Source organism: Syngnathus scovelli, chromosome 10, assembly GCF_024217435.2.
Source record: "Syngnathus scovelli strain Florida chromosome 10, RoL_Ssco_1.2, whole genome shotgun sequence".
NCBI classification, from domain to species: domain Eukaryota; kingdom Metazoa; phylum Chordata; class Actinopteri; order Syngnathiformes; family Syngnathidae; genus Syngnathus; species Syngnathus scovelli.
In genome coordinates this window covers 5,418,945-5,439,265 of record NC_090856.1, presented here as the reverse complement: position 1 = coordinate 5,439,265, position 20,321 = coordinate 5,418,945, and the positions used below count along the sequence as shown (strand labels likewise).

Sequence of the window (20,321 nt, the reverse complement as noted above, 5' to 3'; positions counted from 1 at the left end):
ATGTGGAGACGTTTCCTCTGCTGGCGTGACACATGACGCCACTTCCACTGATGAATGTGGGGCCAATATATTTATGAAGTAATTAAGTCCAAAATGTAATAATGGTTTTATTTTTAGCATCCACTCCTTCCCAGTCTCTCTGTCTCTGCATAGTGAGCGCCCCCACCCCTCCCCTCCCCTAGCCCACCGGCCCCCAAGCCCTCCTCCATATACCTTTTTGTGGAAGAGGATACGGGGGACCCAGATGTTACTCGGAACTGACCAATGGTGAGCAAATAGGGGCCGGATTGGCGCGCGCCCACGTTGCTCCATCTTTTTAAAAACCACCGGCCTCCCAACTCCGACTGAACAACCGTTGCCTGAGCGGCGACGACACCTCTTGGCATCTCGCGCACCTGACCAGGGACCAGGACCGGGTACACTCGGTTGCACTGTTGAGTGACACCATGTCGGGATTAAAAACAGCGGCCTTCCTGCTCGCTTTCCTGGCTTCTGTGGCTCTCGGTCAAGGTAAGTGAAGGTCATGCGGGAATGAAGTTTAATCGTATGAGATGATGGACCTGGGAGGGGAAATTGGTGGTGAGCTCATAGGATGAAAGGGCGAGAGCACACGTGCTTGCATGGTACTTTACGGACCACCACTGTGGATCGCACACGCCAATATTTTGACACAAGCACACTCCACCCAAAGGCTGATCCACAACATGTGCTGATAGCAGAGGAGGGCCGCCTCGGGCGCTTTGTTGTTTTTACTTTTCAAAATTTTCTGTGATGGCTGACATGTGACGTCCATTTGACACATGGTTATTAAATATTGGCTGATAAGGGTTACAAAGGTCATTAGAGAAAATAACTGACTGACATGATGGCTTTTTTAAAAATATTTTTGGGGAAATGGTCATTCGTAACTTTATTAGAATTTTTTAAAATATACATATATGTAAATTAGCTTTAAAAAAAAAAGTAACTCTCAAATGTCAGCGGCTGCAACACATTCAGCGACACTTATAATTTTTTTTTTAAATCTGCAAATTGACTGCAATTAATCCAATCGTATTTGAAGAGTAACGTATGTGCATGATTAGAAATTTCTTTACGATAAATAACAATTAGTGTGTTATATCCTTCGGGATCAAAATACTAGTGATGTGAGTCCAGCTACAATTTAATAGCTCTCTTTGGACGTAAACATATTGCAGAGGCCATAAATGAATGTCCCCCCCAAAATGTCCCTAAATAGTGATGTTCTTCCAAACTTCAAATTGCATTGGCATCCCCAACAGCTAAACCACATTAAAGTTCCAGTGAAGTTTGCTTTATCTGTCCTTAGTTCACCCTCGCAACGCTGTGCCAGTAGCGCCTCCTGTCATCATGAACTAAGTACTGTCGTCTACTCCCCCACCTGTTGATTTGGGCTTTGGCGAAATGAGAGGACGGTTTAAACATCCATATGGTCGCTGGCGCAATCAGTTGTCCCGTAAGGTTTCAAGCGTAGTGCTTTTACAACTTGTTTGGCGGCCGACTACTTGTGCTGCAAAGTTTAAAGGGGAGCACTGTGGCACTGCTTTGAGACCGTTTGAAAAGGCTTGCCAGAGAGCCTCAATGGTGCGACCGTTACTATGGATGGAGGGTGACAACCAGTTGGAGGACCACTGGGAGTTGAACAGTTTTCAGATGTTGAGCAGGCCGACTGGCCAGATGACTTTAATGGCTTTGGACAGAATAAGAGGGGCGGTCATTAGAGCTGCATTGCTTTTTCATCTCAATGTGTTATTTTTTTTTCAGTTTTATTCCATCAATATTATGATTTTATTTTAAATTAACTTTTATTATTTAATAAGATTTTCTTTTTGTTCATTAATCTGTATTACAGTAAACAATTTGGGATTAATTAGAAATAAATGTTTTGGTTAGATTAGGTTTATGCAAAAATAAAGGCCAATTAACCATGAATTAATATGAAAGACAGTTTATCAACTTGAATTATTGTTGTTAAATTACCAAACACTAACTTCCAGTCTTTTTCCTGTTCTACTAAGTCTGTTAGATTTTTTTCTATGTATAACATTCTAAAAATTTATATATAAGGATATGTGTGGGTGTAATTTTTTTTCTGAGGGGATTCTTTGTGCCGTGGGCAGTTTTTGGCTCCTGTGCAGCAGTTCAAACAAGGACGTTGAGACAGTTTGAATGAGCCCAATCCCGTTTGAACGAGATGAAAGATACCCGCGGCTAATATCTTCTTGTACAATATCAGAATAAAAAAATAATAATCTTGAAATCATGCATCTGATGTGCATCATTAGCTAATGTCATGAGCAAAATTGCATGTCTTAATGAGGCGCAGATGCTTTAGGAATTCAAACTTGGACATTTGAGGGAAAGGGGAAAAAGTGTTGCACACCTCGACGAAGAAACCGGCCAAATGCAAAAACAGCTTCCATATGACATGGCAAACAAATCACACACATGCAAGTTGCCCCCACTGTCAAGAATGCAGACAGACAGTCAGTCTGCAATAACTTATACTTCAACCTTGTATTCTAATCCAACAAGTTATGTAACATATGGGGGGGGCAGTCTTTAGGGGTTGATGTCTTCTCCTGGAACATACATGTAATAAACAAGCTCCAGACTTCTATGCGGGATCCATCTGGTGCAGTCATACCAGCTGTGACACCTCGGTTTTTTCCACATGCTCTTATTTATTGCCGCATGATGTATGGAGCAGGCGAGCCGCATCACAAAGAGCCACTGTGTCGCAAAACCTCTAAAATAAGAGTTTAAGATGTTGGAAGAATTGTAATCCGGTAGCTCGCGTGGCATGCATGTGCCGCTATACGCGGGTTGGCAACATCATATCCTCTGTGGGAGGGGGGAGAGGGTTGGCGTGCCGATTAACTACAGATATGATCAGAATTTATTTTTCAGCAAATCACTTTTTTATGCTACACTAATGACCTGTAATTGATCGCATTTGTTGTTCTTGGTCAAGACCAGAACGGAATCTAGTTTTTGGTCAGTAGCAGCATTTTGGCTTTTAAAAGCCAGAATGTCGGCGGCGCTAACATCTCACTTTCATCAATCCATCACGCTAATGTGCTACTGGCATCACTAGAAAGGCTTGAGGTGAAGCCATAAAACACATCAGCCACTGGAAGTTATAAAACATACACGCTCAAACAAATACGACGCCTTAGCATGTTTCTGTTTTAGTTACGGGACATGATATGAAGAAATGAAACTCAAAAACTTTTTTTTTCCAAATGCAGCTGATGTTAGCAATCAGACAACAAAACGTAATGATTTGTTGTTTGCACTGCTAACTAAAGTATTTGCTTTCTGTTTGCAGGAATTCGAAGAGAGAGTGCATCAGTCAGGAGCAGCAGAGCAACACCAAACAGTTTTAAAGATACGCAAACGACAGGTGAATTAAATAAAAAAAAGTTTCAATCAGAGATGAGGGAAATTAATTTTGTAAACAATCTTAATGATACCTGCAGATTGATAAGTGAATGTTTTTTAAGTTAAATTTTTATTATGAGATTTAAATCAAAGGCAAATTTGGGGTATTAAATTTGCCATTTTGAGCTACACAATCTTATTTAATCAGAAACTAATTTGCGTTTATTACATTTTCCAATCTAGGATCCAGAAGTTCTTAATATGTGAATAAAACATGAGCTGCTTTTAGCTATTAAGAGCCTAGCTGGTAACTTCACAGGTGACAAATGTTCTAGGCCTTGCGAGGAGTTCAACGCTATTTTTGAAGTATCTGCTACATTCCATGAATAGTTTGCCACTGCATTCATTTATTGTCGAGTACTCTCATTTTCTTGCCTGAATGCATTACGGGCCTCATTTGCTTCTGAATGACTCCCCAGAGTGTGCTAGGTCTTAAATGAGTTAAGCAGATCTATTCTGATATGAAATATGAAAATCCATCTTTGATTTTGACCCAATGACTTTATCTTGTGTTTTAAACATTATTTCTTATCATATCCTTTTAATTGCCATCAGGTCTGACAGAGTGGACCTCGTGGTTTAATATTGACCACCCCGGGGGGAACGGGGATTACGAGCGCCTCGAGGCCATCCGCTTCTACTACCGTGAGAGAATATGCTCGAGGCCAACGGCGATGGAGGTTCGCACGACAGATTGGGTGGCTGCGGCAGAAACGGGAGAAGTGGTCCACTCCAGTCTGGAGAAGGGCTTCTGGTGCGTCAATAAGGAGCAACCTTATGGACGCACCTGCTCCAACTACCACGTCCGCTTTCAGTGCCCACCAGGTAGTTGAGATCCAAGAGCAGAAATTGCTAAATCAACTCCAATCTCAAAACGCTCCGTTGTAATTTCGTCTTTCTTGATTCTCAGAGCAGAGTTATTGGACCGAATGGGGCGAATGGGGGCCGTGCACGACAACCGTTTGCAACGACGTGGGTATCCAGGTCCGCCAGAGGAGATGCATGAGCACGCAGCCAATGCCTTTGCTCTTGGTTCCTGCCTGCCAGGGACACCATTCAGAGAGGAGGGAGTGCTCCACTCCTCCATGTACAGGTGAATTTTATTTTAGTAACATGAGCTAAGCTTATCTAGTTTGAGTGCCAATAACTAGTCAACCAAAGTCCAAAAGTCCTTGGAAATTAACTACTCCAATATCTGATGACATGTCGCAGTTTGCTTTGATCAATTTCCATTGAAGTAAACATATCCCACATGTGGACAGCCAAGTGGAGTCCATGGGGTCGCTGGGGGTCTTGCTCTGTCACATGCGGCGGGGGTCGGAAGATCCGAAAGAGGACTTGCGTGAGGACCTCGGACACAGTACAGTGCACCGGACGCCCTGTTGAAACTCAGAAATGTAGCAAGACTCCTTGTCCAGGTATGACGCAGGACGCCAAAGTACCATATTTGGACACCACGGCCAACATTTGACCTTGCCTCGTTGTCTCGACAGTCAAATGTCAGCGAGTGTGCGCCGAGGGCCGCCCAGATGAAGACTGCAGTCGCTGCGTGTGTGACGGCCATGTTCTGCATGGCGACGTCTACAGTGTGACAGGGGTCCCTGTAGCGGGGGCCTTGGTGGCATTCACCAACCGTCCCAAAGTGATCCGTGCCCGGACGGACGCCAAAGGTCGCTTCAAATTGCAGGGAATCTGCTCGTCCAATGTGACTTCGCTCATCATCAGGAAGGACAAGTTTTCTCCAGTTACCGTCTCCTCTAGCAGTAACAGCACAGGCCTTTCCTGGGTGTCGGCTGTTCTTCGATCAGCTGGTAAGTCGAGATCCGGTAATGTCTACTTTTGCCAAACAACAAGGGGTTGTATCTTTTTAATCCCCCACAGAGAAGCCTTACATTGTGAAACACCCTGAGGACAAGGTGCGTTACGAGGGCGGGCGCGTGCTGCTGTGTTGCAAGGCAACCGGATCACCAACACCTGATAAATATTACTGGTTAGTTAAATCCTAATCCCAACTTACTATTACCGTATGACCTAAGCATCTTTGAAGGGATATTATTCTTAACTTTGCGATTCTCTGTGTGCTCAAGGTACCACAATGGCACTCTGCTGGACAAACAGGTGTACAAGTACCACGAGGAACTCGTACTGAAAGATCTGAAGCCAGAACAGGCCGGACAATATTATTGCAAAACCAGCAGCTCTGCAGGCAGCATTAAGTCCTCCCCAGCATCCCTCACTATCATTGGTAAGTCTTGAATATCCATCATAATCGAGCTACTGTGCGTTTCTTTTCCCAACACATAAACCGGGCCAAAACCAGCATCCAACTGATAAAGCTCCCTTTTTTGACAATGCACAGTGGTACGATAAACTTGACGGTCTGTCTGACTTCGTAAATTTACTCTAAATCCTTCATAGGATCAAGCAAAAGCATTATTCATTCTAGGTCTTTAGAGACGGAATATTACAGTTGAAGAGGAAGTGACCCCAAGCTTTAGATCTCATCTGTGAGCCGTGTCCATGCATTAAAAGAACAAAAAAAAAAACATCTGAGAGAGGGGGGAAAACATTTAACGGGCTATTTCATTTTGGATGGGGATACTGGGGAAAAATAATCATACGGTCTGGCTCAAGACCTTTTCTTTCATTGCTTTAGCCCATTTTAAATAGTGCTACTAGTTCGAGAGACCTCAAGTCGCAAATGACTCAAACGCTGAAAATAGGGGTTGCAAAAAGAGGAGAGGAAAAGATAATAGGGAAATACGACTCTGGAAGTTGATTTTCAAAATGATGACATTAGTATATTTGTCCACTCTCAAAATATTCCACCCCTTAAAAGACACGGTTGAGATATTTTTGTGCAAGACTTTAGTGTGTGCACTGAGAACAAGTAGTAATATTTAATGTGCCTCCAACTGATCATTTTTATGCGTCGTATGAACATAACTTACTCTGGTTTATCACAAATTCACAGCTAAAGGAGCTCCAGCATGCAATTCCACCCCTGAGGCACATCTGATCAGACTGCCGTTGGATTGCGTACAACCCGGGACGAACTCCAAGTTTTACAACGCTGGCCGCTGCCCGCATAACAAATGTGCTGGCGTTTTAGACTTTGATATGCGCTGCAGAGATGGCGCCGGGTTTTGTTGTGGTGTCCAAGCGATGGAAAGTCGGACCATTGACTGTGGGAGCTACAGCCTTCCCATCCGGTCCGTATCCCAGTGCAGCTGTCAGAAGTGCGTGCAGCCAACTGTGCTTGTACGAGGTCGAGTGGTCACGGCTGACAATGGTGAGCCGCTGCGATTTGGTCACATCTACATTGGCAAAGAGAGGGCAGGCACCACTGGATACCAGGGAGGCTTCACCATCCAAGTACCTCCTGACACACAAAGACTGGTGGTGAATTTTGTTGACCCCACCGAGAAATTCATTGACACTCCAAAGGTTTTCATTTTGGATAAGAAGGGTGGATCTATCTACCATGACGTGAGGGTCATGAGGAAGCAGGCTCCAATTGATATCGATGCTGGTGAGACCAATTCTATTAACCTGGGGGAAATAAAAGGGGAAGATCCGATTGGGCAGTTAGTCATTCCAGCCAATTCCTTCCACAAAGACAACGGAGATCTTTATGAGGGAACCGTAAAAGCCAGTGTCACTTTCATAGACCCGAGAAACATTACCACAGCTTCTGCCACACCCGGCGATCTCAATTTTGTGGACCCTGAAGGTGACATGCTCCCGTTGAGGACCTATGGCATGTTCTCTGTCGACTTCCGCGATGAGAGCAACAAGGAGGTACTCGGGGCCGGAGCGGTCCAAGTCCTTCTTGACACACAGCATGTGAAAATGCAAGAGCATATTCCCAAAATGAAACTGTGGTCTTTAAATCCCGACACTGGTGTCTGGGAGGAGGAAGGCGACTTCTCTAGTACGACAACTACAGGAGGTCATGGACGGAGCAAGCGTGAGGAGCGTACCTTTCTCATAGGCAACATGGAGATTAGAGAGCGTAGACTCTTTAATTTGGATGTGCCTGAAAACAGACGCTGCTACGTCAAAGTCCGTGCCTACATGAGCGACAAGTTCCTGCCTGTTGAACAGCTGGAAGGCGTCGTGATCAGTTTGATCAACCTTGAACCCAAACCTGGATATTCCTCCAACCCAAGGGCATGGGGACGCTTTGACAGCGTCATAACTGGCCACAACGGGGCCTGTTTGCCAGCTTTCTGTGATGCCCAGAGGCCTGATGCCTATACCGCCTATGTAACAGCAATGATGGGCGGTGAAGAACTTGAGGCAGCTCCCTCCTCCCCAAAGATGAATCCAAACATCATCGGTGTGTCTCAACCATATCTGGATAAAATAGACTACCAGCGCTCAGACCACGAAGATCCAGCACTGAAGAAAACAGCTTTCCGAATCAATTTGGCAAAGCCCAACCAAAATAATTTTGATGAAACCAATGGGCCCATATACCCGTATCAGAATTTAATAGCCTGCGAAAATGCACCTGTTGATGCGAATCATTTCAGGTTCTTCCGAGTGGAGAAGGACAAGTACGAATACAATGTTGTACCCTTTGAGGAAACGGATCTGACAACCTGGACCGGGGACTACCTCTCCTGGTGGCCTAACCCTCAGGAGTTCAGAGCATGTTTTATCAAGGTTAAGGTCCATGGACAAAAGGAAGTGATGGTAAGGTCAAGAAACTTTGGAGGTTCACACCCAGAGACAACAGGCAAACTTTACGGCATCCGAGATATACGCAGTACCCGGGACATGCGAGAGGCCAACACTTCAGCAGCTTGCGTTGAGTTCAAATGCAGCGGCATGTTGTTTGATCAAGCTGAGGTGGATCGATCCCTCATCTCTATCATTCCACAAGGGAACTGTCGCAAGATTTCTACCAACAATCTACTACAGGAGTACCTCATCAAACACCCCCCAGTTGCACAAAACAACGACTCCCACGCCTTCACCATGTTAGCCCCTGTGGACCCTCTGGGACATAATTATGGCATATACACAGTCACAGACCAGAATCCCAGGGTTGCCAAAGAAATCGCTATCGGCCGCTGCTTTGACGGTACCTCGGACGGTTTCTCCAGAGAGATGAAATCCGACTCGGGAGTGGCTTTGACTTTCAGCTGTCCAGAGAGGAAAATCAACAGAGAAAGCCTCTTCCAGCGGCTGCAGACCAACCCAGGACAGACATTGTCACAAATGGCGAGGGACATGAGGGAGATGGAAGGCATGCAGATGCAGAGGTCATCCACTCAAGTGGTGGCCTATCCCTCCGAGCAACAGGGCAGGACCCAGAGTCGTAGGGTTGTCACTACAAGCAGGAGGAGGACGGCTGTTCGCACACAACGACGCCAATGATAGTCGAGAGGTAGGTTTGAAAGCAGATTCATTTCCATTGGGAGTCATATCGAAGTAACCTATATTTTTTTAATGTCATTTCTAGACCTTCACTCAAGGCAACTCATGGATGTAAAACTTGGCATTCTGCTGAAGGAACTTCCTCCGTACTGTGGAAATCACCAAACTCAGACAAACAGCAAAATGTTGAGCCTGGCTGAACATATCTAATAATTGTATACTGACTTGAAGGATTTGCTATATTATTATTTTTTAACCACCCCTCCTGAAAGACATCTTGTGGCTATATGAAAAGCAGTACCTGGCATGTATTTAAAAGCTCTGGTCACATTTTACGTCTGAAAGTCGTATTTGACTTTTGAAAATGTTTATTTTATAGGTCTAATTTGTGGTATTTGAGGTTGGATTTTTTTTTGCAGCGACTGAATCAAAAGCAAACTGTTTATAGTGGTGGCACACAACCATGTAAAAATTGCTCTCCGATGAATGTCTCTAAAAGTTGCAGACACTGAGACCTTTCTCTTCAAACTGAGAGAATCAGGAGACACAAACTTTACAGTCCATCAGGGTAAAAGAGGACGTTTTCAGAAATTTTACTTCAAGTCGTACATTGGTACTGAGATTCAGTAATACATACAAACGTCCATACCAAAGCAAACATGCAACATCTAAGAGAATTGACAGAATTATTAATGTCACCTAAAACAGTAAACGGTCAGGATTTAATATTTATTCAGCTGTTCAGTGTTTGTCATTGAGCTGTGCAATGAGAATATTTTATAATACAATTATAGGAGCTGTTTTTTTTTTTTAAACTGAAATATTCAACAAAAAATGCTGCTGCTAATTGAAGGGACAACTCTAAATGTGGTGAGGGGGGATCGCACATTTTAGGCTCTAAATTACTCGGACACATTTGTGAGGTGATGTCTATTAGGTAGAAGTTTACAGCTTGTGGAAATACTTCAGTCACATACTTTGGTACGTGCTGCTGTTTTGGTTAGCAACTGAGTTCAGCAGTTGGGCTCAATAGTCAATGTGTGGACAACAACATGCATCAATCCCATTTTTTTTTTTAAATTCTTTTTGAGACAGCCACTTTTGAGAGAATTGTACTATCACTTCTAATCTTGCTTCCTCGAAAGTTTCAGATTTCACATTTAGACAACTCTCATCATACGGACAGCAGCAACAGTATTAACTCAGTACACGTTATATTTAGTCTACCTTTAATTATTGTCATAACTTTCCACTTTAAAACTTGTTTATCTGGAAAAGAGGCATTTGCAGCCCCGGTAATGAGATAACCTCTCCATGCTGAACTAATCCGAAAACCCAGCCAAGGGCGAGGATGGTCCATTGGGAACCCCGGGACAGGCGCAGACATAAACACACTTGTGCAGTTAATTAGAAAATAAACGTTGCAATCCTTTGGGAGCCATTACGACAATATGATGCAGACGTTCATTAATAGTCAAACACGCTCAATTTTTGCGACAAAAAAGTAATTAAGAAGAAATTAAGTCACAATGGCACCAGACCAGGTCGTGCACTTTGCATGAAATAGTTATGGCTTTGGCGTACAAATGTCACATTGCTGAGGTGAAAAATCGAATTGATTCAGTCAGGTGATCGAACATCTCAATCATGATTCTTAGGTGGACAGAAGATTTGAAATTGCCCATAGGTGTGATGTCAACTGTATACGTAACCTTGCCATCTTGAAAACAAACGTACCTGCACGTACTCTGAGCACAAATGTCATCTCGCAGCAGATGTAGCATCCAACCTGCAAGGCAGACAGTGATTGAATCCAGGAGCTATAGCAACAGTCTGTTTGCTCATGAAGACGTCAAACATCTGCACAACACAGACATCCGTAGAAAGAAGAGTTGGTGAAGGATGAAATGTTTGGTCAAGGGGGAAAAAGTGAAGTAATTGGGGTCTTCGTAGTCCACCGCAAGAAAGCTTGACAACAAGTGCTTGCACATGCAAGCTGGAAGAATGCTTTGACAGCAGCGGCGGCTTTTTCATGAGAACATATCAAGGGGAGTTTGAGCGACAATGTAACAATAATAAAAGTCTGGCCAAGGCCTCGCATGGGAAAGTAAAGCATGCTGCTCAAACTTGGAACATAAAAGGACACTTAAGAGGCAAAACATTTGCAGTTGTTTTGGGGGATGAAATGATGCGAGGTGAAGCTCCATTCCAAAAGACAAAGCACACAAAAACAAGATTTATTCTGTGTGGAAAGAAAATGTTAATCTCTGTGGGAAGGGTATTTATCGTAATAATATTTTCACTTGGCGGAGATTTGGAAAATGTTAGCCTAACAAATCATTGGAGATTTAATGGAGAAGATGACATCTTAGCTTTGAGAATAGGAATTTTTTGGGAATTCTACGCATGCTCACTGACAACATTTTGAATATTTAAATATCAATTCCTGAGTTTGACCACATTAATTCATGACCTTGACCTAGCAGATAATTTTTCATTAGGAGGGTAATAGGTAGACTAGACACAGCCCTTTTTTTTGGGGGTAATTTTCCACCAGAGGTCCAACTGGTGTCGGAGAAATCATAATTTATTCCAGAAGTGAAAATTTGCACATGCCACTCTGCTTGCAGGAAGCCACCTTGAATTGCAGCTTTCATCGCATTAACGTTTGCATGGTGACTTTTTATGTGTAAATGGTCTATATTGTATAAACATTGTATGATTAAGAGACTGTAAATAAATGTTTGATGCTTTTGAACTTTGGACTTTGTCACATTGAAGAAATTCGCATTCACTTATTCCTCGGCCATAGATGCCAATATTGGCCGGATTTTGGTTTTTTTAAAGGTCATGTAAATGCTTGCGAAAAACCAAATAATGACGTGTGGCCATCAGGGTAATAAAGTCCACAGTAAGGGTTCAAATGCTGACTCAAATGGGGCTGAACCAGTGAAATTATGATCGTAATAAAACTTCCCATAATGGAGTAAAGGCACCAGGACCTTCGTGACTGTGTGGCTATTTGGACTATTTTTAAAAGGACAATAATTTCTTTAAACTGATTTTGGAAAATATAATAAAAATCGTATAAATTATCAGTTAAAAAAAAAAAATCACAAATATGCAACAAAACATGGAGGTTTAGATCAATGAAGACTTAAAAATCGTAACTCTCCCAAAATGTTTCTCTATCTACGTAATGCAATGTCTCCTTCAGACAATTCCCTGATATCATCATTGTCTGACTTCACTTGCAATCAAAGTACAAAGTCTGAGCAAGTAACAGATAAGGCTCAGGAATGCTTTCAGATGGCGAGGAAAACTCTTATAAATAGCCCCGAATGTGCTCGCTACCGGCAGGACGTCCCGTAATCAGCGTCTTGGCATCCCGAGCCGGGGGTATGGAAGGTTGAAGCTCACTCACCTCTTGTGATGGACAGGAAACGGCTGCAAGGAGAGACAGCTTGCGTGCTTCACGTACACGTCACCGTCCTCCAGCTTGACTTCATGTACTTGTTGCTGAATCAGTGGAGACATTAAATGTTAATTTCCACATCTGTCCTCAGGTGGCCCTATTGGGATTTTATACGACATGCATCAAGCAGGTCCAAATATTATTCATAAAAGTGTTCTAGGCTCATCTCGCTTTCATTACTGACCTTAAGCGACGTCCCTGACTTCCCGGTCCTGAGGTCAAAGTCGTAGTCATGCCACGGACAGAAGACCCGAAGGATTCCATCGGCCTCCTCAATGTCCCCCTCACATAGTGGACCTCCTGAGAAACAAAAGAGAAGCTCATCAGGCAAGCATGCAGTGATTCATTATTTCTAATCATAAACTCCATTAAGGCAACTCGTCCAACTTATTCTGGACCTTCAACTTGCACTGAAATTATGACCTACATTTTCTTTCCAAAACAACTTTGCTTGGTGTATTGTTTTTTTTTAATTGTGTAGATCAATCAATTATTTCTGCCAAATTTGGCAATTGTAAAGAAATTACTTTTTGGTCTTTTATTCTGGACTGTGAAGCATCCTGACAGATAATGTCAACAAGCTTTTACTTTGAAATACCACATCAGAATGAAATACCACTTCCAGTATATCTCAGTTAAAATATGATTTGGATCTGAAAATATGTGTGCGTTCATGAACAGTATGAAAATGTAAACGATCGTTTAATGACGACGTCTAATCGAAACGTCACAGTTTATTTTGAAATCCATTTTGGCAACGGAAAAGGGAAACCACAGAATGGGGGAGAACGTTGAAACCACGGTGTGGCTTTTAAAACGAGCTTTTACCCGAGTGTGCGCAGCGGGCATCCATGGCGAAGAACTCGCCCTTGATGTAAAAGAGGCACACGTCCGACTTCCGGCCGAACGACGAGTACACGAGACGGCATTTTGTGCCGACAAGCTCCGAGGCTGCACCGATGTGTCTCCACGCGAAGTTCCCCTCTCCGGGGGATGAAGCCATTATTAAATGTGCAATGTCGCAGCAATCTGCATTTCCACTTCCATGTGGTGTTTGTTATGGCACGTATTCCGCGGCTTATAATGCGGTAGAATAATCACGCTACCGCATTTGCGATCCCCCACGCGTGCACGCGCACGGCGCTCGTGGTTGTCATTTCCTGTCTTCATTTGCGAATTAGAAAATAGTGCCCAAAGACATATTTTGCTAGAGTGTTGCAGCCAGGCTAAAAAAATTGATTTCTTTCCATTTCTATAATTTGTTCTGTCACCTGTTTTCAACTGCAGCCTGCAAAACCCTAAAAAACAATCTTTCTTGGAGTCATGAAAAATCCCAGATGAAAAGTCCAACTGCACTCAGTTGAACGCAAAGTCTGCAGACCTCCTACAAGGTCAAACGAAAAAAGTTTCCACCTATGTCTGAATTTTGTCATTCCCATTCATTCGGTGAGAAATAGAAGTCAAGTGGCCAGACGTGACCTCTTTGATGGAGGTAATGATCAATAGATACAAACTCCCTGACTGGGGCACTTTGAGAAACAGCTGGTGCAGAAATCAAAGTAAGCATCAGCCAAAATAAGCACTCGAGCAGCCCTTCGCACGTCCGCCACCGGTTGCAACCCCAACGCTGAGTCTTCAGACGTGTGCATGTTGGATTATTACTCGCTCACAGACGCTTCCTGTTCCTTGGTGGAGGTCCATTTGTGACACCAAAAGGCTTTCCCGGTAGAGGTGGAAACATTACACAAAATGTCATTGTGGACATGCAAACATAAAGCCCGTTATTGTTCTGCTGATGGCGAGAGTTGAACTTTCCACAGCGTAAGCTTAACATCACAAGTTGTTTTGGAGCTTTGCGTCTCGGCCCGGCACTTCTGTTGAGCCTCACTGTCAAACGAGTTCTGTGACTGGGAAAAAAAACATTTTTTTCCAACTAGTAATACTTGAACCAATAGATCAAAACTAACCTCAGGAAGATGCAGCTATTAAAGTTAATGAGCCATGTGAGATAAAATCAACCAATTTAATCTTCCAGTGCATAAAATAAATCCTGTACTGTGTAGTCAACGTCAAAGTACATTTATTTTAATCCTCTTTTACGCTTTTTCTCAACCACAAATGTTGGTGGCTAGAGAGTAGGCCCGTCTGCCATTGCCAAGGCGGCTGTCAGTAGACTGACGTAGAACAGACGATGGATTTGTGAAGTTTGATTCTTTAGACTGCATGCCGTGGAAGCTCGCTCCCATAACTGAACACACTGTTCAACCTGATTTGTTCCGATTTGAAAAGAACGTTAACATAACAAACTGTCATTGAGACGTGACAATAAGTTGAGATGCAGCATTATAAGAATAAATTTAAACTAAAGTACTCAGCTTTCGATGATTTTTTTTATTTTTATGATCAATTTAATTTGAATTATTTACCAAATTATTCAATAAAATAAACAAATAATATAGAGGATTTTTTACTCTATTTCTTTTTTAAGGCTTACTTACAATAAATCAACTGATATTAAAAAAAACAAAAACGAGTGCATGCATTACAATTTGAATTTTTGCATGACCACAATTACACATTTCTATTCAATTCCATAGGCTGAATATTTGTTATTTTTGGATCTCATGATGTTGAGTGTTTGTGACCATATTCAAATCTAGCCGGAGTTGACATCTGCATCTTGGCTTTCCGGTGAAGTGGAGTGAAATATCCCCCAGTCAGTTAGTCGAGAGTGAAACACAAATCACTGTGACACATCACATCTCAAGCTCCTCAGAAAACCAGGAGAAGATACAAAAAAAAAAAAATCCCTGGATTGTAGTCGTCGACAATTAGCAAACACGCTGGCGCTAAATGAAACATGTGTTCAGACAGACAACAAAAGCAGCCAAAGTAAAATGAAAATCAGAGTGATGTTGAAAGTACCAATCAGCACATGCTGGATGGAATTCATAAAACAACAAAAGATTGGAGACATCCCGGAATGATCACTGGATCGCTGCGCTACCACTTGCGGTAAACACGAGCTGTATCCGAGCCATTTATTTTGCGATGATGACATATTAGGCAACAAATTGTGTCTGATGTAATCACTGAGTTGATAAGAACAAAGCAAGCGCTAAGCAAGGGGGAATTTCAAGACCAGCTTCCATCAACCCTGACTTGAGGTCTACTTGGATGGGTTTTGTTTGTCTTCATTGAAGCTAGCTAAAAGGAGCAGCAGAAATAAACTGACAATAGCAGAATACAAAAACACTCGCTAGCTTGTTAACAGGAAGGCCTCAGGTGTCTTTTGCTCACGTCAAAAAACAGTGCGACATATTGGGAATTGCATTTTTTGACCCTTTCTGAACTCATTTTCCGGCTATGAAACGGCCGCAAGCAGCAGACATCAAACACTCTGATAGACAAGGACGGCTTGCAACATTAAAGTGTTGGCAGTGGCCGGCGCCGACTGAAGCTTTCCTTTTTTTCCCCAAAAATACTGCTTGAGGGAAGAATAAAAACGAGTGAAACATGAGAATGTCGTTTTGCCACTCCAAATTGTTTACCAGGTTTCGGAAAGTTGGATTAAATTGAGTGCTATGCTAATTAGCTTTCAATATCAAAGAAGAAGTATTATCCCCCAAAAAAAACCTGACACCACAATAAGACCAAAATGTAAACTATAATACTCGACCTGTTTTTCAACATCGACAGCTTACAAAAAAAATATACTCAGTCGGTTGTGTAATTTTGCACTCGATGATTGCAGGCACTCGGGAGGCCCAAATATGTCAGCCAGAAGAGATGGCTTGATTACTGCCTTGAAATGTTAGTACAAGCATACACTTGGACATTTCCTCTCCTCCAAGTCAGTCCAATCAACCTGTCAGCATGTGTCAGTCTTTTTCTCTCCATTTTTAAAAATCCTTACCACTTCAGATCTGCAAAGGTTTGTGTTGAAAGGCCGCAGCTTTCTGGAAATGTCATACAAGTGAGACTTTTGCAGGTTAGCCCAATTTGTGGCTATTCGGCTCATACAAAAAAGAATATGAATTTTTTAAACAGATTTTCCAAACGGTGTTGCTAGCTGACTGGACTTGCACGCATCTTAAACCACAGAATGTTTTAACTCGGACGAAACATGTGCGGGAACGATTTGCCCCGGTGGCACACGGAGGGCACTGCACCCATATGTTGGATCACTCGCCACCAAACTTGTCTGCAAGAAACATCAGATGCAACGTGCATTCCTCTTCTTGCGATTGTATCCACGCGCACCATACATCACCGCGCTCACCATCCGAAAATGTCGACGAGATGATTTGAAAGAAGCCTGGAATGATCTATTAACGATGTGATTGAATTGGCATAACTCACGTCTCATCGTCTTGTTTCATGATGAAATCAAAATACTTGGCCTCTGATGAGGATGAAAAATTGAGTGAAAGGAAACTTCTTTTCAGTATGACTCTCTTCCACATTCCTGATGCAATCAGATGGAATTAGCTTTCTGAAAATCAAGTTAATCAAAAACAAATTCCCACTTCCTGTTCCAGAACCTCTGGTTATGTTGTGTTTAAGCTATCTCAAGGGATCCACAACACAACAATTTTTTTTTTTTTTTTACAAACCCAAAAAATTCTTCAGAAAACACTGTTGAACATTCATATATGTTCTCAGTGGGGAAAAACATCTGGAAAAATCAGAAAATACCTCAAAGAGTTGGTACCCAATCATATTTCAGGGAGGTTCCTGTGCCCCTGTGGTCCCCCCTCTAGTTCCGCCAAAGCTACCCATACACACAAATCTGATGACCTACCGAGGGCGACAAGAAGAACCCCTGCAATACATCCCCCTAAACACGTTAATCATAATCACCACCAGTCATGCGAGTAATCACGTTGCCGTTCGCAGAGCGTGACGTCCAATTTACCGGGTAACGTGAGGAAGTCATGGAACACGTCGGACACAAATCTACTGCCGAAAAAAACAGACTGTACATGATTCGGAGATTCAAGCGTTACAAAATGCAAATTTATATTAAAGCTCTGAAAAATAGAAAGGATTTCTCGCTTCAATCCTTGGTTTATAGCAAATCTCATTTTTGCTCTCAAGCCTCAATAATCTCCATTTATCTCACAGCGGCGCTCTTAACTGTACTTCCTGACCTCCGCTAACAAAGGAAAGCCATAATATGAAAAAATATTACAGTCTAGGGCACGGGAGATCTGAGGCTTTGTGAGAAGGTAAACAAGAATTTCATCTGGGCATGTCCTATTTTTTTATTAGACCCAGGCAACAAAACTGTCTCTTTGATTGGAGAAACCTTCTTCACTATACGTTTAGCGACTATCCGTTATATCTTTTCTATTATATTTAAAGACTCCAGAGAAGAGAGGCCAGGTCCATAAAGGAACACTCGATACTCCATGAAAGCAGAGATGGAATCCACGCTGGCTCACCGCGTCCGGCCACATCACAGGCCCTCCAGCCAGGCCGTCTCAGTATGGGACTTAATGGGAATGAGGGGATTCATCCGTCTGGGAAAGCAAATTTTCAGATACGAAAGCTTTTTTATTTTTTTTGTGTGCGTGCCATCTCCCTCGGAAATTATTTCGGGCTCATTGGGGTCTAACAAATATTTTGCGTGACGTTCTTTCTGTCAGATAACAGTCAAAAGATTATGAATGTCAATCATATTATTTTGGCTGCTTCAGCACATTTAATGGGAATCACAGAAAAGCGTTTTACTAGGCCAAACGCGTACAAATATTCCAAAAGAGTGCCAAGGCTTATTGTGGAAAGAATGAGTGCAGCTGCACTCTCTTTTTCTCTTTCTGCTCTGATTTTTTTTATTTTTTTTTTTGGTCGGTACCAACCGCTTCAATCATCTACGCAGCATGTGTGCGTAGCCGTTTGGCCGCTTCATTAGTTTGGTGGATTGACCACTTTGCAGCACTTTGACTGGCTGTGCAGTAATGTGGTTTCAAAAGGCAACATCTGATTTTGAAAACTGTTGTGTGAAAGAATTTATTTATCATTTATGAGTCGTACAACACGGAGCTTGCTACTGTTTAACCTTGAAAAGAATCTCAAGGGCAGCCTGAGTGAGACACATCAGGCATGAAATGTGGTTCAGCGTAAAAACGTTTTTTTTTTTTTCCTATGAGGGCACTTGAGGCTGGTCAATTTGCACCTGATCATTCACAGAGAGCCGATTACATTACCTGTATGAGTGATGGTGCATTAAAGTCATTAGATGAGTCATCGCTTCAGAGCAGCTCTTATGATTAGACTTCATTAGCGATGGGATGAAAAAGTGACAAAATCACAGCATCCATTACATTTTTTACCCTCAGTAGCATTTTATGTGAACCACATCTGGCAAAAATTTGTTGTACAAATGAATATAAATAAACATGAATGTTGGATGAACTACAAAAGCCATCTTATAAATTTATGAAAGTTAAACGTCTGGAAAAACTTGTCGTATAACGCTTCAACGTCACCAGTCGTTCCCTAAAGAGTTTTTATTTGTTCTCATGCGTAAAATGTTTAGGTTGTCCACACTGGGGGGGGGCTGATGAGGATACCAGCCGCATCATCTTTTTTCTTAAGCTCAAGGCTACACTTCATTGACTTCTCACGCTCCCTCCTGGTGAGGCCTTCGTCTTTCCGAGTGTCCTCACAGCAAAATAGCTGTGATGTTTTTTTTTTTTTGTTTTGTTTTTAAGCAGCCAGATGGAGTCAAAGCCAGGTCAGTCAACGGCGGGTGGGGGGGATGAAAAATTTGTCTGACTAGTAGTATGTGGGTGACATCAGGCTAGAAAAGTCAAAATGCAGGCTTTCAGTGTTTCTACGATTACTGTTTAACTTTACAAGCTTTATCAAAAAGTAATGACGTCACAGCAGGCATGGGCAAAGTCTATCTTGCTTCAATATTTATTGCAATAATTTAGCTAATTTATTTTAATCTAACTAAAATGTACAGGATGAATTTACGTTTTATTCATGTATTTGATAAACGGGAAATCACCCAGTTATCCATAAAATAAAATAAAATAAAATTAAGCAATGGGTCATCATGAGAACCGGTTCTACGGTTTGACAAACTAAAAAAAAAAAAAAATCTTAATTTGACAATTTCCCCAAAATCTTACACATTGCAGTAGATTAACAGAATGCAAAGGTTTTCCAAGAGGCTTGAAAAATGAAACCGAATTGAATCATCCCACTTTAAAATACATCGGCATTGTTATCGACTTGAATGTCACAAAATACCCTCACATAAACACACTGCTCCCCCTCGAGTAATCGGCGCTGTCGGGAACGATCGGTGAATCAGCTCCCACCTGTTTTATCACTTGAACACTTCTCATTAATCACAAACGCAGAGCGTCTGAGTCTTCCTTCTTTATTTATACTCAAGACACCATTCGCTATAGTTATCTGACCCATCCTTCAAATATCTACTTTTCCCTCAGGCCAAATACCGCAGATACCAGTTGTTCTTTTTCCAGCAATTCCCCCAATAAAAAGAAAAATAGGAGGGGCCTGTCAATAAATGAGTATGTCAAAAAAAGCGTCTTGTTTTACTATGTTCTCCGGCCACAGTGGCAAAATAGACTTGAATCATCTGAGGTCAGCGCACATTAAATGTGTGGGTGTCAAAGCAGACACTATAAATCAATGGCAACCTCACAGACGGCCAAAAGCTGCTCCATTAGTCAGAGGAAATACTCTTTTCGACTGCACACTTAACATTAATAAAGACTCACATTAGCCTTTACAAACATAATAATGCTCAGTTTTGATTAACAGTGGACGATCTAAAGTTCAGCGTAATTTATGAAATGACTCTGGCCGACTTTCAACAAAATGGCGGACCTTTAGGTATCGCGTACACGTCACTATATGACACCGACTTCTAAAATGGCCTGTTAGCTCAGTTAGTTAGAGCTTGGTGCTAATAACGCCAAGGTCATGGGTCAGACCCCCATACGGGCCA

The 20,321-nt window shown here is 42.3% G+C and overlaps 2 protein-coding genes and 1 non-coding gene across 5 annotated transcripts in view; 2 read left to right on the top strand and 1 right to left on the bottom strand.

Annotated features, from left to right (window-relative positions):
- The window catches only part of si:ch211-212d10.2 (uncharacterized protein LOC557710 homolog), a 30,444-nt gene extending 16,973 nt beyond the window's left edge, over positions 1-13,471 (bottom strand). For all 3 annotated transcript variants that reach the window (XR_007484200.2, XM_049732238.2, XM_049732239.1), the window contains exons 1-4: positions 13,157-13,471; positions 12,513-12,628; positions 12,278-12,372; positions 10,591-10,642 (exon numbers count right to left, since the gene is read on the bottom strand). Coding sequence is in view for 2 of the 3 variants with exons in the window: in XM_049732238.2 (XP_049588195.1) it covers positions 10,615-10,642; positions 12,278-12,372; positions 12,513-12,628; positions 13,157-13,331 (414 nt within the window). In the remaining variant the exon portion in view is untranslated. The remainder of the gene's footprint in view (positions 1-10,590; positions 10,643-12,277; positions 12,373-12,512; positions 12,629-13,156) is intronic.
- On the top strand, positions 294-11,611 carry cilp2 (cartilage intermediate layer protein 2). The gene is made up of 10 exons (XM_049732225.2): positions 294-510; positions 3,353-3,427; positions 4,021-4,290; positions 4,376-4,558; positions 4,728-4,883; positions 4,959-5,276; positions 5,347-5,455; positions 5,553-5,710; positions 6,440-8,863; positions 8,939-11,611. Exons 1-9 carry the CDS (start codon positions 447-449, stop codon positions 8,851-8,853), a joined length of 3,747 nt encoding a protein of 1,248 aa, XP_049588182.1. The 5' UTR covers positions 294-446; the 3' UTR covers positions 8,854-8,863; positions 8,939-11,611.
- A 6,776-nt stretch (positions 13,472-20,247) lies between the features above and the next one.
- Positions 20,248-20,321, top strand: trnai-aau (transfer RNA isoleucine (anticodon AAU)). Its single transcript has one exon. It is a non-coding gene; the product is annotated as a tRNA-Ile (tRNA).

What these genes read in the sequence shown, in the direction of transcription:
- cilp2 (XM_049732225.2), top strand. Translation starts at nt 447, where the DNA reads ATGTCGGGATTAAAAACAGCGGCCTTCCTGCTCGCTTTCCTGGCTTCT. An exon ending in TAAAGATACGCAAACGACAG is followed by an intron (nt 3,428 to 4,020) that starts GTGAATTAAATA and finishes AATTGCCATCAG; the next exon opens with GTCTGACAGAGTGGACCTCG. An exon ending in TAGCAAGACTCCTTGTCCAG is followed by an intron (nt 4,884 to 4,958) that starts GTATGACGCAGG and finishes TTGTCTCGACAG; the next exon opens with TCAAATGTCAGCGAGTGTGC.